General features: G+C 68.0%; 1 protein-coding gene across 2 annotated transcripts; it reads right to left on the bottom strand.

Moving 5' to 3' along the window:
- Positions 1-1,243: 1,243 nt before the first annotated feature.
- On the bottom strand, positions 1,244-17,920 carry ARHGEF16 (Rho guanine nucleotide exchange factor 16). Of its 2 annotated transcripts, XM_040459197.1 has the most exons (15): positions 17,814-17,920; positions 14,047-14,650; positions 12,138-12,183; positions 10,853-11,022; positions 9,617-9,673; positions 9,105-9,265; positions 7,387-7,539; positions 7,150-7,279; positions 5,731-5,805; positions 5,378-5,470; positions 4,147-4,298; positions 3,587-3,778; positions 2,852-2,919; positions 2,280-2,381; positions 1,246-1,789 (listed from the first exon to the last, which is right to left on the bottom strand). In XM_040459197.1, exons 2-15 carry the CDS (start codon positions 14,629-14,631, stop codon positions 1,650-1,652), a joined length of 2,124 nt encoding a protein of 707 aa, XP_040315131.1. In that variant the 5' UTR covers positions 14,632-14,650; positions 17,814-17,920; the 3' UTR covers positions 1,246-1,649. The 2 variants fall into 2 exon arrangements, with proteins under 2 accessions (XP_040315124.1, XP_040315131.1); XM_040459190.1 differs by lacking the exon at positions 17,814-17,920 and having other exon boundaries at positions 1,244-1,789; positions 14,047-14,681.
- Positions 17,921-21,976: the final 4,056 nt, after the last annotated feature.

Below are 21,976 nucleotides of genomic sequence, written 5' to 3'. Positions count from 1 at the left end.
GGGGCTCCAGCCAACCACTGTGCAGACCGAAATGGGCCTGAGGTGGTGTCCTGGCCCCAGGTCAGGAAGTCGAGGGCCTGGTCTCAGGGCTTTCCAAACCCTCTTTGCTCCATTAACTGGAAAGGTACCTGGCAGAGGGCGGGCAGTGGACAGGTCTGCCCTTCCCAGGAGCTCGGGGGTCGGTGGGGAGAACAAGCAGGCGGGCTTCCTTCGGGGGAGCTGGGCTTACACAGAAAGCTGCCCCCACCCCTGCCTGACACACACACATGCGTGTGCACACGCCCGGCCTCTGCAGCCAGCTTGCCCGCACAGCAGTTCTGGGAAAAGAGCCGGGAGTTAACCCAGCTCACAGGTGGGCAAGTCGAGGTCCCAGATTCCCACCTGTGCAGTTAGTGGCAGGAGCTACGGGGGGCTGACTCCAGTGACTGGACCCTGCCGCTGTCCCACCACCCTTTGGTCGTGTAAAATCCCTGCCCGGGACCCCAGACCCTGCTTGGGCTCTGACCTAGGCCTGGTCCTTCCGACTGCCTGTGGCCACGGAGGTCACCCTGGAGGTCGGTGGGGAGGAGGTGCTCACCCCTCCTGGCACTATATTTCTCCCCCAACCCCATTCGGTGGGCAGAGCTGGGACAGCTCATCCCCACCGGGCCCTCCAACTGGCTCAGGCTGGCCTCCCCTCCCCACCTGGCCGGGCCTAGGACCGGGAGGGGCACAGCTCAGGGCCTGCCCGATCACCCCCTTCTGGCTGGGAGTGTGGAGCCGCCCCCTGGCTTTCAGACCGGAGCTCCAGTGGGATCTGGGCAGATTCTTGTCATAATGGGAGCCCCCACCCCAAGGACACCACTGCCCGAGCCGAGGGGGCCCTGGGTGTGGACAGACTTCCCCACCTGCACGTCCAGGTCCTGGGGGGACAGATGGGCCCTGAGGGAGGCGGGGGTTGGTGGGACATCCCAGAAGAGCCCCCAGACCCACTAGCCAGACGGAGCCCACTAGCCAGCAAAGGAGTGTGTGGGGAGAGGGGTCAGGAGCCACTGGCCTCGCTCACCAAGCTCCAGGCGGACAGTCCGGCCAAGGCCACAGACGAGCACGGGTGATCAGGAAGGGGGGGGGGGCCGGACACGACCCCGGGACCCGGCCCAGGTGACTACGCGCGGGGAGCCGGTCCTGGCCGGTGGCACTCTGGGGATGTTGCAGGGACTGCCCTGGCCTTCCCCGAGGCGCAGGCTCCCATGGAAATCCAGGAGCTAAAGAAATACTTTCTTTAATGTCTGTGAAAACCTCAGTCAGGATTTCAGCACTGGCACCAGAGTCCGCTCCCTCAGGCGGGACCTCCTCTCAGAGAGTGGGGCCCTCGGTCCCACGTGGGGGGCAGGAGAGGCGAGGGAAGAGCCGGGCCACGCCCTGCGTCCGGTCATGTGCCCTGCATGGCGGTGCGGTGGGTGCAGGACGTGTGGGAGACGTGGGGCCAAGCTGGCATGGCCCTGACAGCTTGGGGGAGGGTGGCCCCCGGGGGGGACGGCGTGTGTGAGCTTCCCACCGGATGTGTCTGCAGCCGGCACTGCAGCCCCCAGCGCCTCGGGAGACCCGCGGGCTGTCAGGCTCCTGGGGGCCGGTGGATCTGCGCCCCTCGAATCGCCGGGCAGAGCGGGCTATACGTCTGTCTCCACGCGCAGGCGCTCCATTCTGCGCACGTTGCCCTCCACGGCCACGCGGCTGGTGATGCATCGGGCGAAGTCCTCGGGGAACCAGCCCGTCTCCCCATCTCTCAGCCTCTCGCCGTAGAACCATCCTGAACACAGATGTGGGGCGGGTGAGGGCGGGGTCCGGGCACGAGGGCGGGGCTGCGATGCCCTCTGTGCCGCTGTTCCAGAAGGCACCAGGCCGAGGCCCCTCCCTTACAGCGGATCACCACCGGCTCCTGCCAAGGGGGCCCGGTTCCGGGTCACACGGGCACCTGGTCCTCCATCGGCGGCTCGGCCCGGATGCCGGCGCATGCCCCGTGCGGGCGTGTGCAGGGGCCCCTGGAGTAGCACAGTCACCCTCCGCCCACTTATGACACAGAGTGACAAAGGACCTGATTCTGATCCCGTGACTTGGGGACATTTGAGGACACCCCTGAGGGAGGGTGCCGAGGGGGCCTTGGAGCACCGTGAGCAGTGGCAGAAACCGTGTCCAGGGAGCCAGGGTCAGGGTGCACCGCCCACACGGGTGTGCCCTGGGCCCTGACGGGGCTGGCGGCCTGTCGCCCGGGGCCTCCCCACCAGCGCCGTTCCACTCACCGTCTTCCTGCTCCAGAACCAGGACCACATCCGCCTGCTGCAGGGTGATCTCGTCCGCCTGCTTGGCCAGATAGGCCTTGGTGACCTCCACCTGGGGCAGGTCTGCGGGGGCAGGTGGGGTGGGGGTCAGGGGCAGAGCTGTCCCTGGGAGGACGTGGGCTCCACCTCCCAGCACATCCCCCGTGGCCTGGTCTCAGCGGGGCCTGGGCTGGGCACACGGGCTGGGGACACGTGGCAGCCTCCCCCGGAGGCCACGGGACAGGCTGCCCCTGCCCGGCAGAGGGGGCAGGTGGCTCCTAAGGGGCGGGGCTGGAGCCAGGCTGACGATCTATGGGCCGGCCCGGCTCCGCGTGCTCCAGGTACGGGGCACGGTCCTCTCCCCCGCACGGACGAGGCGGCCCTGGGACAGAGCTGGGTCTGTGCGCACAGACGGATACACACGTACCCTGGCAGGTCACCCTGGGGGCAGACAGTGGCACGGACGGAGGGCTGGACGATACCTCTCAGCTCCGTGCCGCCCCCTTGCCCAGGGCCGGGGAAGGGGTCGCGAGCCCTGTTCTCGGTGCGCTCACCTCCTTTGTTGGCGGGACTCTGCCTCTCCTTGTGTGTGAGCGCCACGATCCAGCGGGCCCGGTCACTCCTGGGGCGGGACAGAGCGTGGGTGAGGCCCTGAGGCCAATCCCGCCAGCCTGGGGACCTCTGGTTTCACACGGCCCACCCCCAGTGTGGTGCTGTGCGGGGACAGGGGGTCAAAGGGCCTCCCCGGGGTTCCTCAGGCGTCCCCCACGGCCCTGGAGCTGTGACCCGCAGTGATGATGAAGTTCACGGGACACTGGCATCCTTTCATGACCCCCCCACAAACCAGTTCCCTCGGGGGCCGGGTGTGGAAAGTCACAGGCAAGAGGGGCAGCAGGCAGGCTTTACCGAGTCAGGCCGACCCCGAGTCTCATCTGCCCAGGGTCACAGTCAGGCAGCAGCTGCACCCCTACGACCCGGGCGCTGGGTCCCAAGCCCACCGTCCCTCCCTCCCCTGCCCGCTGAGCCCCCTCCCTGTGCTGCCCAACGCCCCCCAGCCTGTTCTGACCTCATCACCCCCACCACGGGCGCCCGTGCTCGAGCGCCACTGGCCTCACGGCTGCTTCTTGGCAGAGGCCTCCTGCCCCAGGACCTTTGTACTGTGGTGCCTCTGCCAGGCCCTCCTCCCCGGGCCACGCCGTGCTGGTCAGGCTGTCCCCCTCCTGGCATTCCCTTTCCCTCCGTGGTCAGGTCCCCGCCCCGCCCCGCCCCGGGACCTCCCCCCGACTCACGCGGAGTCGGACGACAGCAGGAACTTCTCCTGGCGGCCCTCGCTGTTGTGCAGCAGGGTCACCTGGAAGGGGTGCGGCACGGAGGAGCCGCGGCTGCCGCCGCCCCCCAGCAGGGAGGGGTCGGAGGCCTCCGTCTTCTGGACCCGGATGTGGTCCACTTGGGCGTAGTCCTGCACCACGAAGCTGTCCTCGCTGCAGGGAGACAAGGGGGCGGCCAGATGCCTCCGAGGGTGTGTGGGCGGCCCGGGTCCCCGCCCGATGGGGGCCAGAAGGACGCTCCTGAGGGCTGCCCCCCCCCGCCCCCTGGGGAGCACAGGCGGTGCGCTTTCTCGTCCCCGTGGCCTGGGCGGGCAGACCCGGGTCTGCAGGCACAGGGAGAGACCCGGCCGCCCCGCGTCACATGCAGGGGGACCCAGGCCGCTGCTGGGGCCGGGCCAGGCTGGGAGGGGGCCCCCACCGTGTGCCCCAGCTCTGAGGTCTGAGGAGGCCCGGGTGACTCCCCCAGGCCCCTCCCGGTCCCCGTCTTGGGGCCACGTGGCCCGGCACCCACGGCGGCCTACCTCTTCTTCTTGGTGACCACCAGGACGTCGTTGAACAGAAACAGGTAGCACGTGGGCCGGCTGGCCAGTTTTCGGAAAAGCCCGGTTTCCTCCACCACAGAGAGCTCCCCACGCTTCAGCAGCCAGCGGGAGGCAGAGATCAGCGGGAGGGACTGGAGGGAAGGGACGGGGAGGTGCCTGAGTCGGGGCGGTCGGGGGGCAGGGTGTGGGCGAGGATGTACCGAGGCCGAGTGGGCACCGATCCCTGCCTCCAAGGACTAGGTGACTGCCCCCTCCCCCCGGGCTGGACCGAGGAGGAGGACAGTGAGATGTGTCCTCGCCTCACACAAAGGGCTATTCAGTTGGCCGACAGGCACAGATGGGGCAGCTGCGCTGTGCCAGGTCCCCGGCCCAGATCCTGCTCGGCCACCCAGGCAGGTGGGTGCCCTCCCTGCCTCCGGCCGGGCCCAGGGACTCTCCAGGCACCTACTGAGCACCCCCTGAGCCAGAGAGGCCCTCACACCCTCGTCCGGACCTCCGTGGCCTCCCTCTGTCACTCCGTGGCCCTCGTGCCCTGCCCACAGCACCTGCTCCAGCCCGCTGGGCAGCCTCTGCTGGCTGATGACAAGTTGAGGCCTGGCCCACAGAGCTGCCTCCAGGCCCTGACTCCTGTAGAGCAGTTCCCAGGAGGAAGCGTCTGTCTGTCTGCTCCTCTCTTGCTGCTGGGCGCCACCCTCCCCAGGAGGTGCTTCCTGCGGAAGCGGGATCCCGGTGGCCTGGGGCACAGCGGGGTCCTGGGCAGCCGGTGGGACCACCCCTGGACCATGGGATGGTGGGGGGGATCCGTGGGGACAGAAGTCTGAGCCCTGCCCGCGTGGGACGGCCTTTAGGATGCCTAGGCCCCCCCCCCCCCCCGAACTGACGGACTATTCCTGGCCTCACGGGGAAACCCAAGACACGCGCCGGCCTGGACATCGTCCTGCCCCCTGACCCCAGCATGCCGCCTGCAGCCCTGGGGGTGGGGGCACAGGCCAGAGAGACCTGCGTACCCACTGAGCCTCGGGCAGGAGCGCCGAAAAGCTGAGCCTGTGGCCAAGGGGGTGGGAGTCACAAGGGTGCCGGGGAGGCCGAGGCAGAGGCCCCGGCCCTCTCGGTGCGGGCGCCCGCAGGGGCCTCCCTCCAGCCGGAGCCCCGAGAGGCGGTGGCCCCCTGACCCGCGACGAGCCGGGCGAGGAGCGGTGGGGGTGCCCACCTTGACCTTGCCGAAGTCCAGCTGCGTGTGCAGGGTGTACATCTGTTCTGTGCGCTCCATCTTGTGGGCTCCCTCGTTGCACTGTCTCACCAGCTGCGAGGCGGGCGTCGGGACAAAAGGCTGTGCCGTGGGCAGCGGCCCGGCCGCCCCGGCCCTGCCCCCGCCCCCACGGGCTCGCCCATCGTGTTTCAGCTCCGCTCCCTCCGTGAAAAGCTGGAGACGGACGGCGCGGAAACCTTCCCTCCCTCCCTGCCTTGCCCTCAGGGTCTCCACTGCTGGGCGGGGGTAGGGGGGCAGCATTCAGGCCCGGGCTTGGTCTGGGCGCCCCCTCCTCTCCCCTGGACCCTCCTCACCTTGCTGATGGCCTTGAGCGCACGGCTGGCGGCCTTGTACCTCTCAGGGTGGCCCTGACTCTTGAGGCAGAGGGTCTGCAGAGAGGACACCACACGTGAGGCGCCGAGGACCCTTTTGCCCTCCAGGCTCAGGGGCCTGCGCGGGCAGGGGCGCCTCCACTAATGTCACACTGGGCGGGGCCGCAGGGAGGTCGAGGGCCAGTGTCCAGAGGGCTCCTGCCAGGCCGCCCTGGGGTGCACGGCCCCCAAATGGCTCTGCTGGGTCAGGCTGGTTCGTGGGACCTGGAGAGAGCACGCTCCCGGGACCCCAGCCCTTCCAGTCCTTGGCTGTCTTGGACCGGTCTGGGAGGTGCCCGTGGCCTCTCTTTCTACGCTTCCCAGAGGGACCTGGGAGGTCTGATGTCCCGTCTGCTTGGAAAGATGGCACTCTAAGCGGGAGCCACACGCTGCCTCTGTGTGCTGTGTGCATGGCTGCACGTGTACGAGTATGTGCACGCAGATACACCTGCCTGCATGTGTGCGAGCGTGCACACACGCGTGTGCCTACATGTATACGAGCGTGAGCACATGTGTGCACCTGCGTGTGTGAGCGTGTGGACACGTGTGCGCCTGCATGTGTGCGAATATGTGCACACATGTACACCTGCCTGCCTGCGTATGTGTGCACACATGTGCGCCTACATGTGTGTGAGGGTGTGCACACGTGTGCCTGCATGTCGAGCGTGAACACACGTGTGCAAGTGTGAGCACACGTGTGCGCCTACATGTGTGCGAGCACACGTGTGCGCCTGAATGTCTTCGAGCGTGAGCACACGTGTGCACCTGCGTGTGTGTGAGTGTGTGGACACATGCACACGCATCGGCTTGCATGTGTGCGAGCCTGAGCACAGGTGTGTGCCTACATGTGTACAAGCATGTGCACACGTGCACCTGCACGTATGCCTCTTGCCCCCACCTGCCCTGCAGCACTGAGCAGGCATCTCCGAGGCATGAGCCACTCCAGTGAGCTGGTCAGAGCTCCACGCACGGAAGGGAAGGTGATGGGCACCCGGGCTGCCCTGGGGGCCCACAGCCGGGACAACTGGCTGAGGATCCTGGAAAGGAGGCAGCGGCCCAGGACCCGCCCTCGGCAGAGGCCTGGGCAACCCTGGTTCTCACTCATCCACCTGAAGGAACCTCGTGAACCTTCTAGTACGGGGACGAACACCTGTGGAGTGCTGGCGCCGCTCCTGGCACAGAGCCCGGGGGGAGGGCAGGGTGGGGGGAGGCTATCAAATGTCAAAGCCGCCTTACAACTGAGTGACGAGGTGGGGGAGGGGGCGTGCCGTGCTCCACTCCACGGGAGGGGGGACCCGGGCAGCTCCGTCCCGGCGTCTGCCCGACCTCCCTCCCCGGGCGGGGTCCGCGCTGTGTACTCACGTCTGTCAGGAGGGGCAGCCGGGTCACCCTCTGCATGGGGAGGATGAGGAAGGAGATCATGGGGAGACCCCCGCACGCGGGACGCTTCTCGATCTCCCTCAGGGCCTCGTGGAAGGCGGTGTTGCTGCTCCTGCGACAGAGAACGGGGCTTCCGAAGTCAGGGCGGCGGGAGGGGAGGGGGAGCCTGCAGGAATGCGCCCCGAGACCGAGGCCCCCCGAGACCGAGTCCCCGCTCACATCAGCCTCTGCAGGGCGCGCTGCTGGTAGACCTCATTGGAGCAGTAGGCGACGTAGGGGTGGAAATGCTGCTCCGCATGTTCCTCTAGGATGTCGCTGATGTCCTCCACGCACACCTGCGCCTTGTGCCGCTGCTCTAGGGCCTCGAAAAACCTGAGGGGTGAGAGCGGGCTGGGGCCTGGCCGTCGGGGACCGGCTGCCCAGGCCGGCGGCGAGCCGTGACCTTCCTGGGGAAACCCCGGGACGGGTCAGCAACTTCAGCCTGAAAAATAGGGCAACTCCGAGGCCACTTCCTGTGAGGTTCTGGCGGAGACCCCGGGGGAGCCCGCAGGCCGGACGGGGAGCCTGCTGCTCTGGTTTCATGCCCTGGACTTGGGTCAGGCCGGCCCGGAGCCCCGGCTCCCTCTGCCGGCTCAGGGTGGGAGTGGGGGCTCTGGGCGGACTCCCCGGTAGGGACCCCCCCAGGCCCCGCTTCCCCCTGGGGCTCCCTTCCGAGATCAGCCGTGACTCGGCCTCGGCCACGGACAGGAGGCCGCTGCCGCCTCAGGAGGCCGGACGTCCCATCCCAGGACAGCGACGGCCAGCCAGAGGCCCTGGGGAGCTCAGAGGCAACCACGTGGCCGCTTGGCACAGAGGACAGCCGGCCTACGGCGGCCCCAGGCCCTCTGCTGCGCCTCACGGACACGGAGCTGAGGGGCAGAGCTGGGCGGAGGGGCAGCCACCCTCCCGGGCCCCCACGGAGTCAGGGGCTGCAAGCTTCCCCGGGCTGGTCACCGCGGCTCCGCAGGAAGACTGTCTCCAGGGACAAGATAGCCACCCCCCGCCCACCCTGCACGGCCCTGAAACTTCATGGGGCAACAGGTAGCAGGGACTGGGGGCTGGGGGGCTCGGGGGGCTGGTCTGATGCTGATGTGAGTGAACCGGGGCTGAGCCACCTTCTGTCACCTGCCCCACCCTAGTCCGCAGAGGGGGGCTCGTGGGGCCCACCTATGCAGTTTAGAGAGCATGCTGGGGCATGAGGGACGCTGTCCCGGGGTCTCCTGGGACCCAGCGTTGTGTGCAGCTGAGTGCACACGGGTGCATACGTGGGCTGTGCCCTCCGTGGGAGTAAACACACACGTGCACCCACTACCAACCACACACACACTCACGCAGGCACATATGTGCACACACACACGCACACACCTGCACAAACACATACACACACGCACTCGGGCACATGGACGCACACACACCTGTGCAAGCACAGCCACTCGGGCGCACGGATGCACGCACACAGCTACGCACAGGCCCGTGCAGGCCTGGCCCCTCCTCCACCCTGGGCCTTGCAACCAGAGCCCCGGGCCAGGCCCAGACACCACCGGGTGGAAACATGACCCGAGGCTGCAAATGAAGGGCCCCCCCACCTCGCCCCACCCCGTGGGCACCGCCCGCCTCGTCATTCGGCCACCTTCACCTGATGTCCCGGTGGGGATGTGCCCCATGGGAGGAACTCCACCCTCTCAAACATCCAAGGGACAGGGCGCTGAGGCTGCCGGGGCGCCCGTGGGCCTGGTGCCCAGCCTGTCGCTGGCCCAGCTGTCGGCGGCCTCAGGGCCCGAGAAGGTTCTCGCGTTCCCTCCCGGCGGACAGCAGGTCCGATCCGTCCACCCCGCAGTCCCGGACCGGGAGTGTCCTGGAGCCCCAGCCCTCCCGCCCTCTGTGGGCGCGGGCCTCACCTCTGGCTGGCGCTCAGGACGTCCAGGATGTTGGAGAAGAGGTGATGACGCTCCATCTGGGTCATCGTTGCCTGCAGCTCCCCAGACTGCAGGAACTCGGCCACCAGGATGCCCAGGCTGTGCTGGTACGAGAACTCCGACGTGAGGATCTCAAAGATGGCCTGGTGGGGAGGACAGCAGCTGCTGGGGCCACCCTGCGCCTCGGGGGTGCGGTCAGGGTGCAGGACGGGCCGGACCCGGGGCAAGGCTGGGAGCGTGGCCGTGGGGACAAGAGCCCGACACCTGGGTACGTGCTCTGGCTCAGCGGCTACGAGCCGTGATGCTGGCGAGGACTCGCACCCGCATCCGAGAAGGGGCGACAGTAGGCCCCGCCACCCCGCCAAGGGCATCAGCCATCGCCCCAGTGCCCGGCCCAGGAGGTGTCCCCATGACCACTGTCCCCTGTGCGTTGTGTGACCCAAGCCAAGTCTTGGGCACAGGACTGGACCCCCCCCCCCCCCCAGCCCCCTTACCTCCTGCCTCTTGCGCTCCTCAGCAGGCAGCCTGTCCAGGATGCCGGACTCCACCACCTGAGGGGGGCACAGGCCTGGGGGTCATGGGGTGCTCATCCCGGAAGCCCATCCTCCCTTCCAGAGAGCCCCGGGGCGGCTGAGGAACGAGACAGGCATCTGGAGGGGATGGCCGACAGACACCCGAGGGTGGGGAGTGTGGGCTCCGGCCCCTAGAGCTGTCCCGGGGGCCGAGAGGCCCAAAGCCACCCAGGAGAGCTGAGTGGCGAGCCACGGCCATGACTCAGACACACCTGGCCCAGGGGGGCGTGTGGCCTGCCCGGGAGGTAGGGGAGGCGTTCCAGCTCTCCACCCCTGCAGGCCCAGCGGCCCTTGGCTGCCCTGGCTCGCGTGCTGCCCATCCGGCCACAGCGTGTCCGCGGTGGCCCTGCAGAGCCGGCCAGGCCGCCCCATGGCCCAGGGGCACCCCCCTGCAGGACCCAGGGCCACCTGATCCTTGCCCCCCTCCCCTCTGGGCTGGCCAGAGGCCGTCACCAGCACCTGGGCCGGGAGTTGGGGGGCCGGGCAACCCCCTGCCTCCTCGTCCAGCCCAGAGGCTTGGCTGAGATCCCCCGAGCTCGGCCAGGAACAGAATCTGCCAGCATTTTGAGGGTGCGGGGTCCTGGACCATCTATGCCAGGAGACCACCCACACACCCAGGCTGCGTGCAGCTCTGTCCCTGGGCCCTTGGGGGACGGGTCACCAGCGCTTGCCCTCCTGGGGTAGTGGCAGGCACCTCCCCACACACACCTGCTCAGAGCACCAGGGCCTCTGTCCCAGCCAAGCTCTCCCCGGAGACCCCCACAGCCCTAGGGCAGGGCCCTCGCCCTTCCCCTGCCGTCTCCCCCTTGGACCCTCCTGCCGCTTTCCAGGGCCTCGGAGGGGGGTCCTTCTGCCCACAGCTCCGCAGGCCACTCTGGGTCGGGCGAGGGCCAGGGGCTCACCTGTGGGGGGCTCGTCACACATGCGCTGATGGCACGGGCTCCTAGCTGCTCTCCTTCCCTCGGGACCAAACCCAAAGTGCCCTTGGAGCAGGGCGGCTCTGAGGGTGCCAGGAAGGGGGGCCCCCTGCAAGCTGGGCATAGGAGGGTACTTCTGGAAGCCTCCTCCCCTCACTGGGAGGAGGACCCCGACCGGCTTTGAGGGGCCAATCGCCCGTGGGTTCGGACGCAGAGCGTCACCCCACCGTCCTGGCCTCACCTCCGGGAGCTGGCTCCAGGTGATCTGCGCCGGCCGGTAGCTCTTGACCACGATGGGGGCGTCTGCCTTCCCGGTTCCGTCGGGGCTGGACGGCTCGTCGAGCAGGTCGTCGTCAGACTCGTGGCTGGTGTTGAGGCCCCGCTCCCGGATCTCCTGGTAGAACCTGGGGTCTGGGGACAGGGGGTGTGTCACCGGCAGGCCTGGGGGCTCTGAGCGGGTTCCCCCCTGGAATCTGCGGGCTGAGTCCTCCCCGGGAGACCCTGAGGGCATCAGGCGGCTCAGGGCCCCCCACAGCAGGCTCCCCTCAGGCTGGCTGGCTCCCATGGCTGTGCCCGGCCGAGCCCTGGACAGGGCTGGTGTCCCCATGTAGAATGTGGCACCTTCAGACCAGGGCCGAGCTGACCAATCAGAGCCGTGGGGGCCACCCTCGGTGGGGGCTGCTCCCAGGCTGGGCCGAGAGCAGTGGACGCCTGTCCCCGAGTCCTCTGACCCGAGGTGCGGTCTCCCGCTCTCCCACTCTGCAGCCATCACCAAACCCCCTGCCCCCCGGGGGCCAGCTGGCGCCTGGCTCAGGGCCACCAACCCTAACCCTTCTCTTCCTGTCCTGGCTCTGAGACTGGGCACCACCGCTCCTCTCCCTGGGGCAGGAGGAGGCCTGGATCCTGATGCCTCCCCACCCCCAGGCCTGTGGCTGTCCACACAGGGGGGCCTCCTCCTGGCTGAGTCCCTGCACCCTAAGAACCCTGCCCCCTCACAGCCACTGGGTGCTGCATCCTGGCAGGCGGGCCCCTCCCCCGCCCCTCCCCCTCCCTTCCCCTCCCCTTCCCCGTGGGGTCCCGTTGGCATCACCCCTCAGCAGGCCAAATGCACTGCTCCGGGCCCTCCCGAGCCCCCAACACTGGGCTCCCTGTGTCCCGTGGGCAGTATACACAGCATGGGTGTCTACACCCTGGCGCCAGCACCCCGTGGCTGCACCGGTGCAGACGGGCCTGGCACACACATGCACGCTGGACAAACGTCTCCTGGCGTGAGTGTGGGCGCTCTGTCCATCCCCTGCCCCTGGAACAGCACAGAAGAGCCCGAGGGAACTTTCCAGACACGTCAGAACTGCACGATGAGACAAGCCACCAGGACCTCCAGCCCCCAGAGAAATCCCAGTCGGCCTGTTCTCCCTACGCCGCACCAGCCTGCCCTGCCCCCCAGCAGCCCCGGCGAGACCAGCCTCAGCTGCGCCCGGCCTGGCCCATACTGGCCTCTTGAGGTCACGTCCCTTGGCCACACTCACCGTCCTTGAAGGAGCCCTTGTGTGCACGTTTCCGCCCCAGCGTCCTCTGTGCAGACAAGAGACACGGAAACAGGGCCGTCAGTGGGGAGGAGGGGCAGGTGTGAGTCCACAGCAAGGCCACCCTGGGGGCCCGGAGATCTCATAGCACCACATGTGAAGGCATGCTCAACAGGAGGGGGCCCCTGCTGGGCACGTGGAAGGTGCTCGATAAACGTCAGCTCCACAAGGAATGCACGGCCACCAAGCAGAGGCTAGGGCAGGTAGGGCAGGGTGACCGAGAGCTAGGCGGATCCAGGAGGGCTGCCTGGAAGAGGCAGGCAGGCCTGAACTAATCAAGAGCGGTGCTCGGGACAGCACGGTGTTCCGACTGGGTCTAGAGAGAAGCCCAAGCGAGGCCGGACGGGTGTGGTTGGAGGGGGCTCAGAAGGCCCAGGGTGGGAGCCGGGGCCACACCGGGGGAAGCAGAAAGGGCAGGGACTGGCAGGTTAGTGTCGAGCTCCCAGCACAGGCCTGGGGTCCCAGCAGCTGCTGGCAGGGCTGCAGAGGCAGGTGGGGGCGGGCAGGGTCTTCAGGCACCCCCGGCCCCGGCAGCTGGCCGCACAGAGCCTGCCCTCTTGGCCGGGACACGGTTTTTCCTGACCTCGGGGCTGTGCAGGTTCCGGGAAAGGGAGAGGTTTCTTCAACAAGTTGGGGCCTGAAAACCCCCCTTGTGGGTCTGGAATGTGTGGCGCTCCCCCCACACTGGGCCCTGCTCCCCCGCCCTGGGCCCCGTGCCCCCGCTCCCAGCACCCCTACCCCTCCTGCCTCTGGGTCTGGGCACCTACCCAGAGTTCACCCTCTGCTTTCTGCCTCTGGACCACCTCCGTGCCCCTGCTCGGAGTTCCTGGGGAGCCCCTCCTCCGTGCTCTGCTGGCCCCCCAGATTCCCCCAGCCCAGACCGGAGCACCCCGGCGCACGCCTGCCCCCTCCCGGCCCTAGGACCTCGCTGGGGGCCACCTACAGGGGTGCCCTCGGCACCCCGGCTCCAGCTGCGCAGGAAGTCAGGAAACGTCTGATGCGAGGGAGTGAGGTGGCAGCTGAACGGGCCCTGGGTGGCTGCAGTGTGCCTAGGTCCTGAGGCAGCTTCTGGGGCCCGGGCATCTCAGGGAGGCCTGGCAGGAGCCGTGCCCCACCTCCAAGGCCACGGGCATCTGAGGACTGCGGCCAAGGTGGTCCCCGGGGGTCCCCTCTGCACGTACTCCGACGGGTGGGCTTGGCTTCTCCTCCGCCCACGGCCACGGCTCCCGGTCCCGGTGACAGCCCCCGGAGAGGCGGCCACCGGAACATCAACTCTGGGCACGGGGGCCCCTTCCCACCAGCCCTGTGCCCGGCCCGTTCTCTCGAGAGCACCGAGGTAAGAGCGGCTGTCGGGCAGGGCGGGGAGGGCGTGCACGCAGAGAGGGCGTCACGCGTCTCCTGAGTCCCCAACCTGGGGGGCCCCTCGGGCAGACCCACCGAAGCCAGGTGCTGCTGTGAGGTCGGCACTGAAACTCGTCCTTGAGACAGGCCGGCTCCCCTTGGGGCTCAGAGAGAGAGGCTGCCTTCGGGACGCTCCGTTCCTCGCTGCAGCTGAGAGCGGGGACCCCCGAGCCCGGGGTCCTACGGAAACCCCTCGACCTCGCTGAGCCTCGACTGCCTCATCTATAAAGCAGGCACACTCACACTCCACTCACAGCCTGCCCATCAGACCGCACCGGATACACGTCAGGACCCTGCGCGAAGTAGGTGCTCACTGAATGGCAGCCGCATGAGACAGGTGACGGTTGCGGTGACAGCGAGGGTGACAGTGAGCCTCCGTCTGTGCCTACAAGCTCCCGAGGCGCCTCGCGGCACGGCCCCCGCCCCGAAGTCCAGGCAGCACGGCCCCTACCTTATTCTTGGCCGGGCACCGAGCAGGAGGCTGGCTGGGCTCCTCCGCCAGGGCCTGGAGCTTGGGGCTGAGCTGGAGGGGGCCCCTCTCCCCGCCCGGCGCCTCCAGGCCCTTCATGGCCGCCCGGTAGGATCGGTTCCGTAGGTTCCGTCTCAGCGCCCCCCCGGGGCCCGCGTCCACGTCCATGTCGTCCAGGGAGAAGCTGGGGGCTGACAGGAGCCGGGGGTCCCGCCGGGCGGCCTCCTTGCTGAGCACGGCCGCCCCGAAGCTCTGGTGGCGGGCCGGGGTCTTGGCCTTGCTCGACACGGCCAGGCTTCTGGGGATCAGCTGCTGAGTGCCCATCTTGAGGGCCGCGGGGCTCTGCGTGCTAAGGACGACAGCCCGTGGCTCCTCGTCCTTAGGGGACACAGCGGGGGGCACCGGGGTATCGAGCTGGAAGCCTTCATTGTCCCTGAGCTGCAGGGCGCCCCGCACCACGGGGAGCCCGGATGCCGGGTTCCCCCTGGCATCGAGCCGCAGCTCGGAGTGGAAGCGGTATTCCAGCAGCTTCTCTTCCAGGGAGCTGTCCGAGTGTCGCTGGGACATGCTGAGTGGCCACGGTGTCCTGGGGCGAGAGGGCAAAGGTGAGGGCAGGCGGACATGCACACCCTGCAGCCCTCCTGCCCGCGGGCCCTGCCCACCGCCTCTCAGCGCCTGCCCGGCCAGGGACCCCGCTCGGGATGCAGGGCCCGGAGGCTGGGAGGGGGGTGTGCGGGGGGCGGGAGGCTCAGGCCTGCCGGGACCCAGCTGCTGGGACCGGAGCGGAGGACAGGCAGCCCCCCGCCCCCTCCACCGTGCTTCCTCTGGTGGGTGCCCACGCCGAGGACAGACCCCCAGGCCGGGGGGTGCAAGCGTGCGGCAATGAGGGGCGTGTGGCCCCGGGGCCCTGCCAGCCCGAGCCGGGTCGGACACTGGGCATCTTGGCACCACCTCCTCCTGGTCGCCGTGAGCACCGCGAACAAAGCTGTCTGTGGGGCTCCCGGGACCCCGGCCTCCACCGCACCCCCATGTTCCAGAGCATGCAGGGCCAGCCTCCGCCGTGCTGGGGGAGGTCGTGTCAGCTCGCTCACTCGCGGGACACGCCAGCCGTCTGCGTTCTCGGTTTGCAAACGAAGACACGAGGCCCCGAGAAGCCCAGGAGCCCCCGGGGTGTGGGACGCGACGCGTGGGAAACTGGGGGCTGACCCCGGCGTGTGTGATTCCAGACCCTCTCTCTTCACCGCTGCGTGGTGACTCCCGCGTGGCCGGCTGTCTAGGTGGCCTTTCTGCGTGCGCAGTGACATGCCCGGACTTTCCCGCATCCACGGACTCTGAGCAGGGCCGACCGACCCCGTCTCAAGAGCCCACTGGGCACGGTCCCTCTATGCCTGGATGCAGAGGGGGGAGGGGGGCGTCTGCAGACACCCGGGGCCCACAGCCCCCGCTCTGTCTCCCTGCATCCCGTGGATGCCCGTCCCTCCGGGGACCCCGAGCGCCTCACACGTGCAGAGCCCCGCCGACCGGCGTGGGGCTGGTTCTTCACCTCGGTCTGGCTCGTGCCGGGCCGAGGGCACACGGCCCTGCGGTGTGGACGGGCCCGCCGCTTCCTTTCCACTGTGAGGGCCCACACAGGCCTCCCGGCCACCGGCTTCCGGCCAGCGACCGTCACATCCCTTGGCTCTTTTCTGCGCCTCCCGCTCAAGATCGGCAACGTGGGCAGAATGGTGACAAAGCCTCGGGAGCAAGGCTCCCGCTCGCAGGAGTCGAGTGCTGCCGCGGCCCGGCCCTGGGCTGCGGGGCTGCGAGGAGCGACGCCCCAGCCGCCGGGCGGAGCCGTGGCCACAGCGACCCGCGCTGACCAGGGCAACAGTCAGGGTCGGGAGGACCTTGGAGGCCTGCGGGAAACGCACTCCTTTGCACCTCCTCCTTTCGACGTTAACGCAAGCAAATGGAGCCGCCGCTTCTGTGCTTCTTGTAGACACGGGGCTTGTGCACACGAGGGTGGAAGCCCATTTTTCAGGCGGAAAAATCAAGTCTCCGAATCTGCAGCCCAGGTGGCTGAGACTCCGCGCCCAGTTTCCGCGCGGCATCCTTTGCCACGTTCCCTGCCGATCTGGGAAGGAACGGAGACGCAGTTTATCTGACAGCTCCGTGGGAGTGAGGCGGTCACCTGCCCTCTCCTGCCCCGGGGGGGCGGAGGGGGGCCCGCAGCCAGAGGTGCCCGGGCCTGCGCCAGGCCTCCCGGGCCTCTGGAGTCGACGGCTCCCTGGACCCCAGGGACACCACTGCCATCCGTCCCAGGACACGCCAGGCAGGTCCCAGCCTCAGCCTACCTCCCACACTCCCCGCCCAACCCTGCATCGGAAGTTCCCGGCCCGGCCTCGGCTCCAGAACCCCTCCCTGAGGGGCAGCCGGGCCCCAGAGGGCCCTAAGCCACAGCACCGACCGGGGTGACAGCAGCAGCCGGGAGCCTGGCTGCCTGTGCTCCGACCCCCAGCACACAGGGTCTCTGCTGAAGCCATCCCAGAGAGGCGAGTGTGGCTGCCTGAGGAGCCCTGGCCGCCCCCACCCCGGGAGGACTGCCCACACATTCCTGGGGACATTCTGAGTCGCAGGCAGCCAGCGGCGGGCGGTCCCCCACCCTGGCTCACCCACCCCCACGTAAACTTTGCATTCACCCAGGCCTGGCCGAGAAAGGGGTTTCTGGTAGACTTTGACCTCTATGCAGGCCAAGCAAAGTGCCCCCGAGTGGGGAGCCCGAAGGCTCGGTCAGTCCTCTTAGTCTGGGAGGCGTTTACCGTGGGGGCATTTCACCTCGTCGCCCTGAAAACCGGCACCGTGACTGTGCCTTCCACCTGCCCCATCCCCCGTCCTCCCCCTCCCCTTCCCCACCTCAGGCCCTAGGCCTGGGTCTTCTGGGCCCAGACCCTGGACCCGGACCCTGGACCCCAGACCCCGGACACAGCCAGTAGCAGGGCTGCTCCCAGCAGGGGGCAAAGTCTACTCTGGGGACAGGAGGTGCCCCAGCAGGAACCTGTCGGGTGAGCCACTGCTGGGTGTGACCTCCGTTCTCAGTAAGGTGGCCGCACCCACAGGCCTGGAGTGCCACCCGCGCGGGGACCGAGGCCCGAAGAGGAGTGGATGCCATCCCAGGGCTCTGCTGGACCTCCAGGACCAGGGCCGGCTGCAGCCAGCTGTCGGGGGGGGGGGGGGGTGGTGCAGCTGACATGGGCACACTCTGACCTCCTCCTTCTAACCTCAGGGTTCTCACAACTCCCCGGGCACAGGTCCAAAAGTCACACGGCACCGAGAGGCCTACCGTGAAAGACAGGTGTCCCCTCCTCCACTGCCCTGTCCCCCACAGGCCACCGCTCCGGGCTCTACAGCTTTTCCCCGATGTCTGCTAGTCTGAGATCTCCTGATCGCAGAGGCCAGCCTCTCCCTGCCGTGTGGACAGGATTCTAGCCCAGTACGCAGGACCCGTGGGTGTCTGTGTTAGTACAGCCGGCTCGGCTGAGCAGGACGCCAGCGCCTGGCCTCCCCTCGTTAATAATTCCCTCTTGTTGACCGGCGGCTGTCCTCCTGTTAACTCCCCACGCGTTCCCGTGTCCCTGCCTCGCGTGTTTGGACCACACACTCCATGCGATCAGTGCATCGGCCCTGGTTCTCCCAGAGACCCTGGCCTCTCTCCCCGGCGCTCCCTTCTCTGCGCCCAGATCCCATCCTGGAACGGTCCTGGAGCTCCCCACCTTCCTGAGGCTACGAGGTAGCCTCACGGGAAGCAGATCTTTGTCCCTGGGGCGGGTAACCTGCTGAGCTCAGAGTCCCGTGGGAGATTATTTTCTTCCAGAATCCGGAGGCCTCCTTTCTTGTCCGGTGCTCTGCTCCTGGGAAAACACCAGACACGCTCCGACGCTGGCTCCCTGGACGATCACAGCCTGGGGCGTCCCCTGCCCTGTGGAGGTGTGGCTCCCACTTTCTGGTGGGGGGTGACAGGGAGCACCAGCACTTGTGGGGAAAGGTCCACATGCACTCCCCGAGCCACAGACTTGTGCCTCCTTCCAGCCCCTTCCTCGGGCCTCGCAGGTCTGGGCGCATCCTGGTGATCTCTCGTGCAAACTTTCCCCCGCCTGTTTTCTCCAGCCCCTCTTTCCGGCACGGCCCGGATCCCGCACTCCAACCTCTGGCATTGTCTCCACGCTGCGGCCTCTTCTGTCCTGGGTTTTCATTCTCTGCCCACGCCGTGGGAGATTCCAACTCTTCCAGAAACCAGCACTGTTGTTTGCACGTCCTGCAAAGAGCCGTCCAGAGCGCCCTGTCCCCGCGGTGTGCTACGGCTTCTGTCGACGTTGAAAAGGTCGCTTGTGGTTCCTTTCTGCTCCCTGGCCATCCCTGTATGGGCCTCCGTCGCCAGCTTGAAGGCAGCAGGCCCTCCCGGTCCCTCTTGGCTGTCTGCTTCGACTTTAGCAGGGAAGACGGCGCCGCGCAGGGAGTGTTGCTGCCCCCATGCTCCTTGGGGACCCCCGTCCCCCGCGTCCCCACCCGCCGCCTCTCCTCTGGCTGGTCGGCTCTGCAGAGCGGCTCTCCCTAGGTCCTCACTGGCTGCTGGCCTTGGCCTGGTGTCCGGGGGCCAGTGCAAGGGAGGGGCCGAGGGCACGGACTCGGGCAAATACCAGCCACACTGTCCGGGCAACGGAGCTCCCGAGAGGGAGGCCAGCTGCCCTGCGGCGACCATGGGGTCACAGGGGCGGGTCTGCTCCCCGGCACAGCTCCTCCAGAGACACCCGGGGCCCTGAGGGCTGCGTGCTGCGTGTCCGTCTTCCCGAGGGGTCTGTGGGTCCTTCAGGCCCAGGGACGATTTCGGTTCACATTCTCACACGGTGAGAAGCGAGCTCTTGGCTGTGGTGGTGCGAGCTCCGCCCTGCTGCCCTCACCCCGGTGCCGCATCCTCCCGGGGGGCCCTGGGGTCCGTGCCCAGAACCCACCCACACGGGTACTTAGCTTCGAGCCGGCAGAAGCCACCAGGGCGCATCGCAGGGGCTTCCACACCCATCCACACCACCTTTTAGGTGACTTTCAGGGGACTTCCTGCTGTCTCCGCACCAGGTGGGCGGGGGAGGGTGGTGACCTGTTGAATCCTTGGAATCCATGGCATTTAACTCTCCTTTTGCACTCCGCAGCCGGCCCGGTGTCCGAGGCACAGGTGCAGGGACAGGTGAGGGGCACCTGTGACTTGGGAGGGAGGAGGGGCAGCAGGCGGGGTCAGGGAGGACCAAGTGGCCGGGTCAGCGGGGCCTCAGCGGCACTTGGTGCCGGGGGTCCTTGCAGCCCGGCGCCCGGCTCCTGCGTTCTCACCAGACGGGCTCCCCGGACTCCGTGGGCTCAGCGCCCGCCCTCCCGCTGCCTGACAGAGGAGATCAGTCCGCCTGGCCCTGTGGCCCTGTCCACAGCTGCTCCCACAGCCACTGGGACCACTCCGTCCGTGGGGCCTCTCTGTCCCTTCTGCCCTGCCTCCAGGTCCGGCTGACCCCACCCTGCCCGGTGGGGCCTGGCTTCCCGAGCACCAGACCCTGGTCTTTGCTCAGGCTGACTGGAGCCACGATGATGGTCTTATACTTGGCTAATTCTGCAGGGCCGTGCTCAACCGTCAGAGTCACACGGAATCTGGGGGCAGGATTTGGCCGTGTAAGTCACAGAGCACACAGCAGACGGTTCCACTTGCCAGGTGGCCAGGGGTGGTTCAGGGACTCTCGACTGCGGTGGCCTTGCCCCCCCCCCCCCCCCCGCCAGGGACACCTGGCCACGTCCGGAGCCAGTTTTAGAGGTCACGGCTGGGCCTGACTTGCTGCCCCGCCTGTGTGGGCGGAGACCGTGCCTGCGGGTCAACACCCTGCAGGGGGGACCTGTCCAGAGCAAATGTCTGCAGTGCTTAGCGTAGCTGACTCCACCCCTCCACGGTGGGGGTCAGGGAAGCCCAGCCCCGCAGAGGCCCCCTCCCTTTCTGGTGGGGCCCGGGAGACCCACTGGCCATGCCCAGCCTGGCACCCAGCATGGCAGCAGGGAGGGGCCGTGCTGGGCCCGCCCCACGCAGAAGCCTCCCGCTGCCTCTTGCTATGAGGCTTCCAGGCTCGGGCAGCGGTCACAAAGAAGACCACCTTCCCGGCTCAGTCTGCGACGTCCACGCCCCCTGGCTCCTGTGTCTGGGTCCGGACGTCCCATAAACCTGGCTCCGGGGCCAGACTCAGCTGACTCGCATGCCATTTCCCCAAAGAAGCCTCTGGATGGGAAATCAGAGCCCCGACTCTGACGGGAGCTTGGACAGGTGACCAGCAGGTGTCTTCCAAATGCTTTCTCCCCCGCAGTGTCTGCGGTCCCTCCCCCATCTTCTGGAAGGTGGGTATGTTCCCTCGCTGACAGGTGAGGGAACCTGGGGGGCGGGGTGGTCAGGCTGCCTGTCACCAGAGAGCCGGACAAGGAGCCAGGCCTGTGCTGACCTAGATGACCATCCTGCGGGGCCCCGCAGACGGGCAGGGATTCTCACCAGAAATAAAGACGCTCTTACAGACGGTCGGTCGCACGAGCACGGTCACTGCCACGGGCAAAAACGACCAGCAGCCGCGATCCGTCTGGAAACCGAAACTAAAATTCCGGGCCCCAGACAGACGCAGGGTGAGTGGCTGTGCCCATCAGGTCACGCACACAGACTGCCCCTCAGGGACAGCACACGTGGGGGCCCCAGCAAGCCCCTCCACCCCTGTGCCTCATGTCCCCTGCTGGGGAACAGCACTTCCTGGGCGGGGGCGGAGATGACCCCGGGGACCAGAGCTCTCCCAAGCTTCTCCCCTAAAGGAGGCCCTCTGCTCGGCTCAGTCCCTCTCACTCTCCAGGTGACATCTGTCCAAGGGACTTAAGACCTTACTTCTTCCCGAGGTCCGCACCTCCTGCCGCGCTCGCCCACCAGGCCTGGGGGAGCTGGGGGCAGCGCCTTTGATCTACACGGGCAGAGGTCGCCCTGTTCTTGTGGCCCGCGGGCAACCCCAGAACAGCTCAGCGGCAACTGAGTCGGGGCCCTCTCTGTGGGTACCCTGACTACCCCCTTTTACAGATGAGGAAACCGAGGTCCAGGAGCCTCACGTAACTTGCCTTAGTTCATAGGGAACCAGGGCCCCCACCCCTAAGCACTCGGCCACGGGGGTGTCAGGGTGGACAGGGTCAGACGCCCTCCTGCTGGTCCCGGCCAGGTCCCCGACAGGCGCCCCCCCGAACCCCCACACCAGGAGGGGCAGATTGTTCACCTCAAGGAGAGGGAGGAATCGGGCCTTCCCGGGCTTCAGGTCAGATGAAGAGGTCCCCCCCCCTCCCCCGCCATGCCCGGTGCTGGGCTGAGACCCACCCAAATCTCAGAGGGGACTCTTGCCTCCCGGATGCAGAAGCCAGGCTGGCGTCAGCAGTAAATGGGGCCCCCGGCCCTCCAGAAGCTGCTCCCATACCCCTCCCTCCTCCTCCCCTACTAGGTAAGAGTGAACAGCACCCCTGCCCCCCACCCGGGCCTGCCCACCACATCCACCGGGTGGGGGAGGCGGTGGATTTTGGTCTGCTGTGGGCGGATGTTCGTTTCGGGGGCTGCTGACTCTTGAGGCCAAAGAGGGTTTGGGCAGCAGATTGCCGGGAGTTTGGGGGAGGGTGGTTTTGTCCCCGCTCCTGACCTCCATTTCCAAAGGTCCTGGGGCTTCCTCAGGGTCTCCCGGCTCTGATGTCTGAACAGGAGACCCTGCGACAGAAGCGTCCCCCCGGGGCTCGAGGGGAGGCAGGGGGCGGGCAGCAGGACGCCGGAGGCCGCGCGGGGTGGGGTCCGGGGACCCGGGTCGGGCCGCGCCCGGGCTGCGGGCTCCGTCCCGCGGCGGAGGGAGGG

This window comes from Herpailurus yagouaroundi, unplaced genomic scaffold (assembly GCF_014898765.1).
Source record: "Herpailurus yagouaroundi ecotype Mexico unplaced genomic scaffold, PumYag 77, whole genome shotgun sequence".
Classification (NCBI taxonomy): Eukaryota; Metazoa; Chordata; class Mammalia; order Carnivora; family Felidae; genus Herpailurus; species Herpailurus yagouaroundi.
Note: the sequence above shows the minus strand (reverse complement) of the source record. Positions and strands in the feature narration are given on the sequence as shown.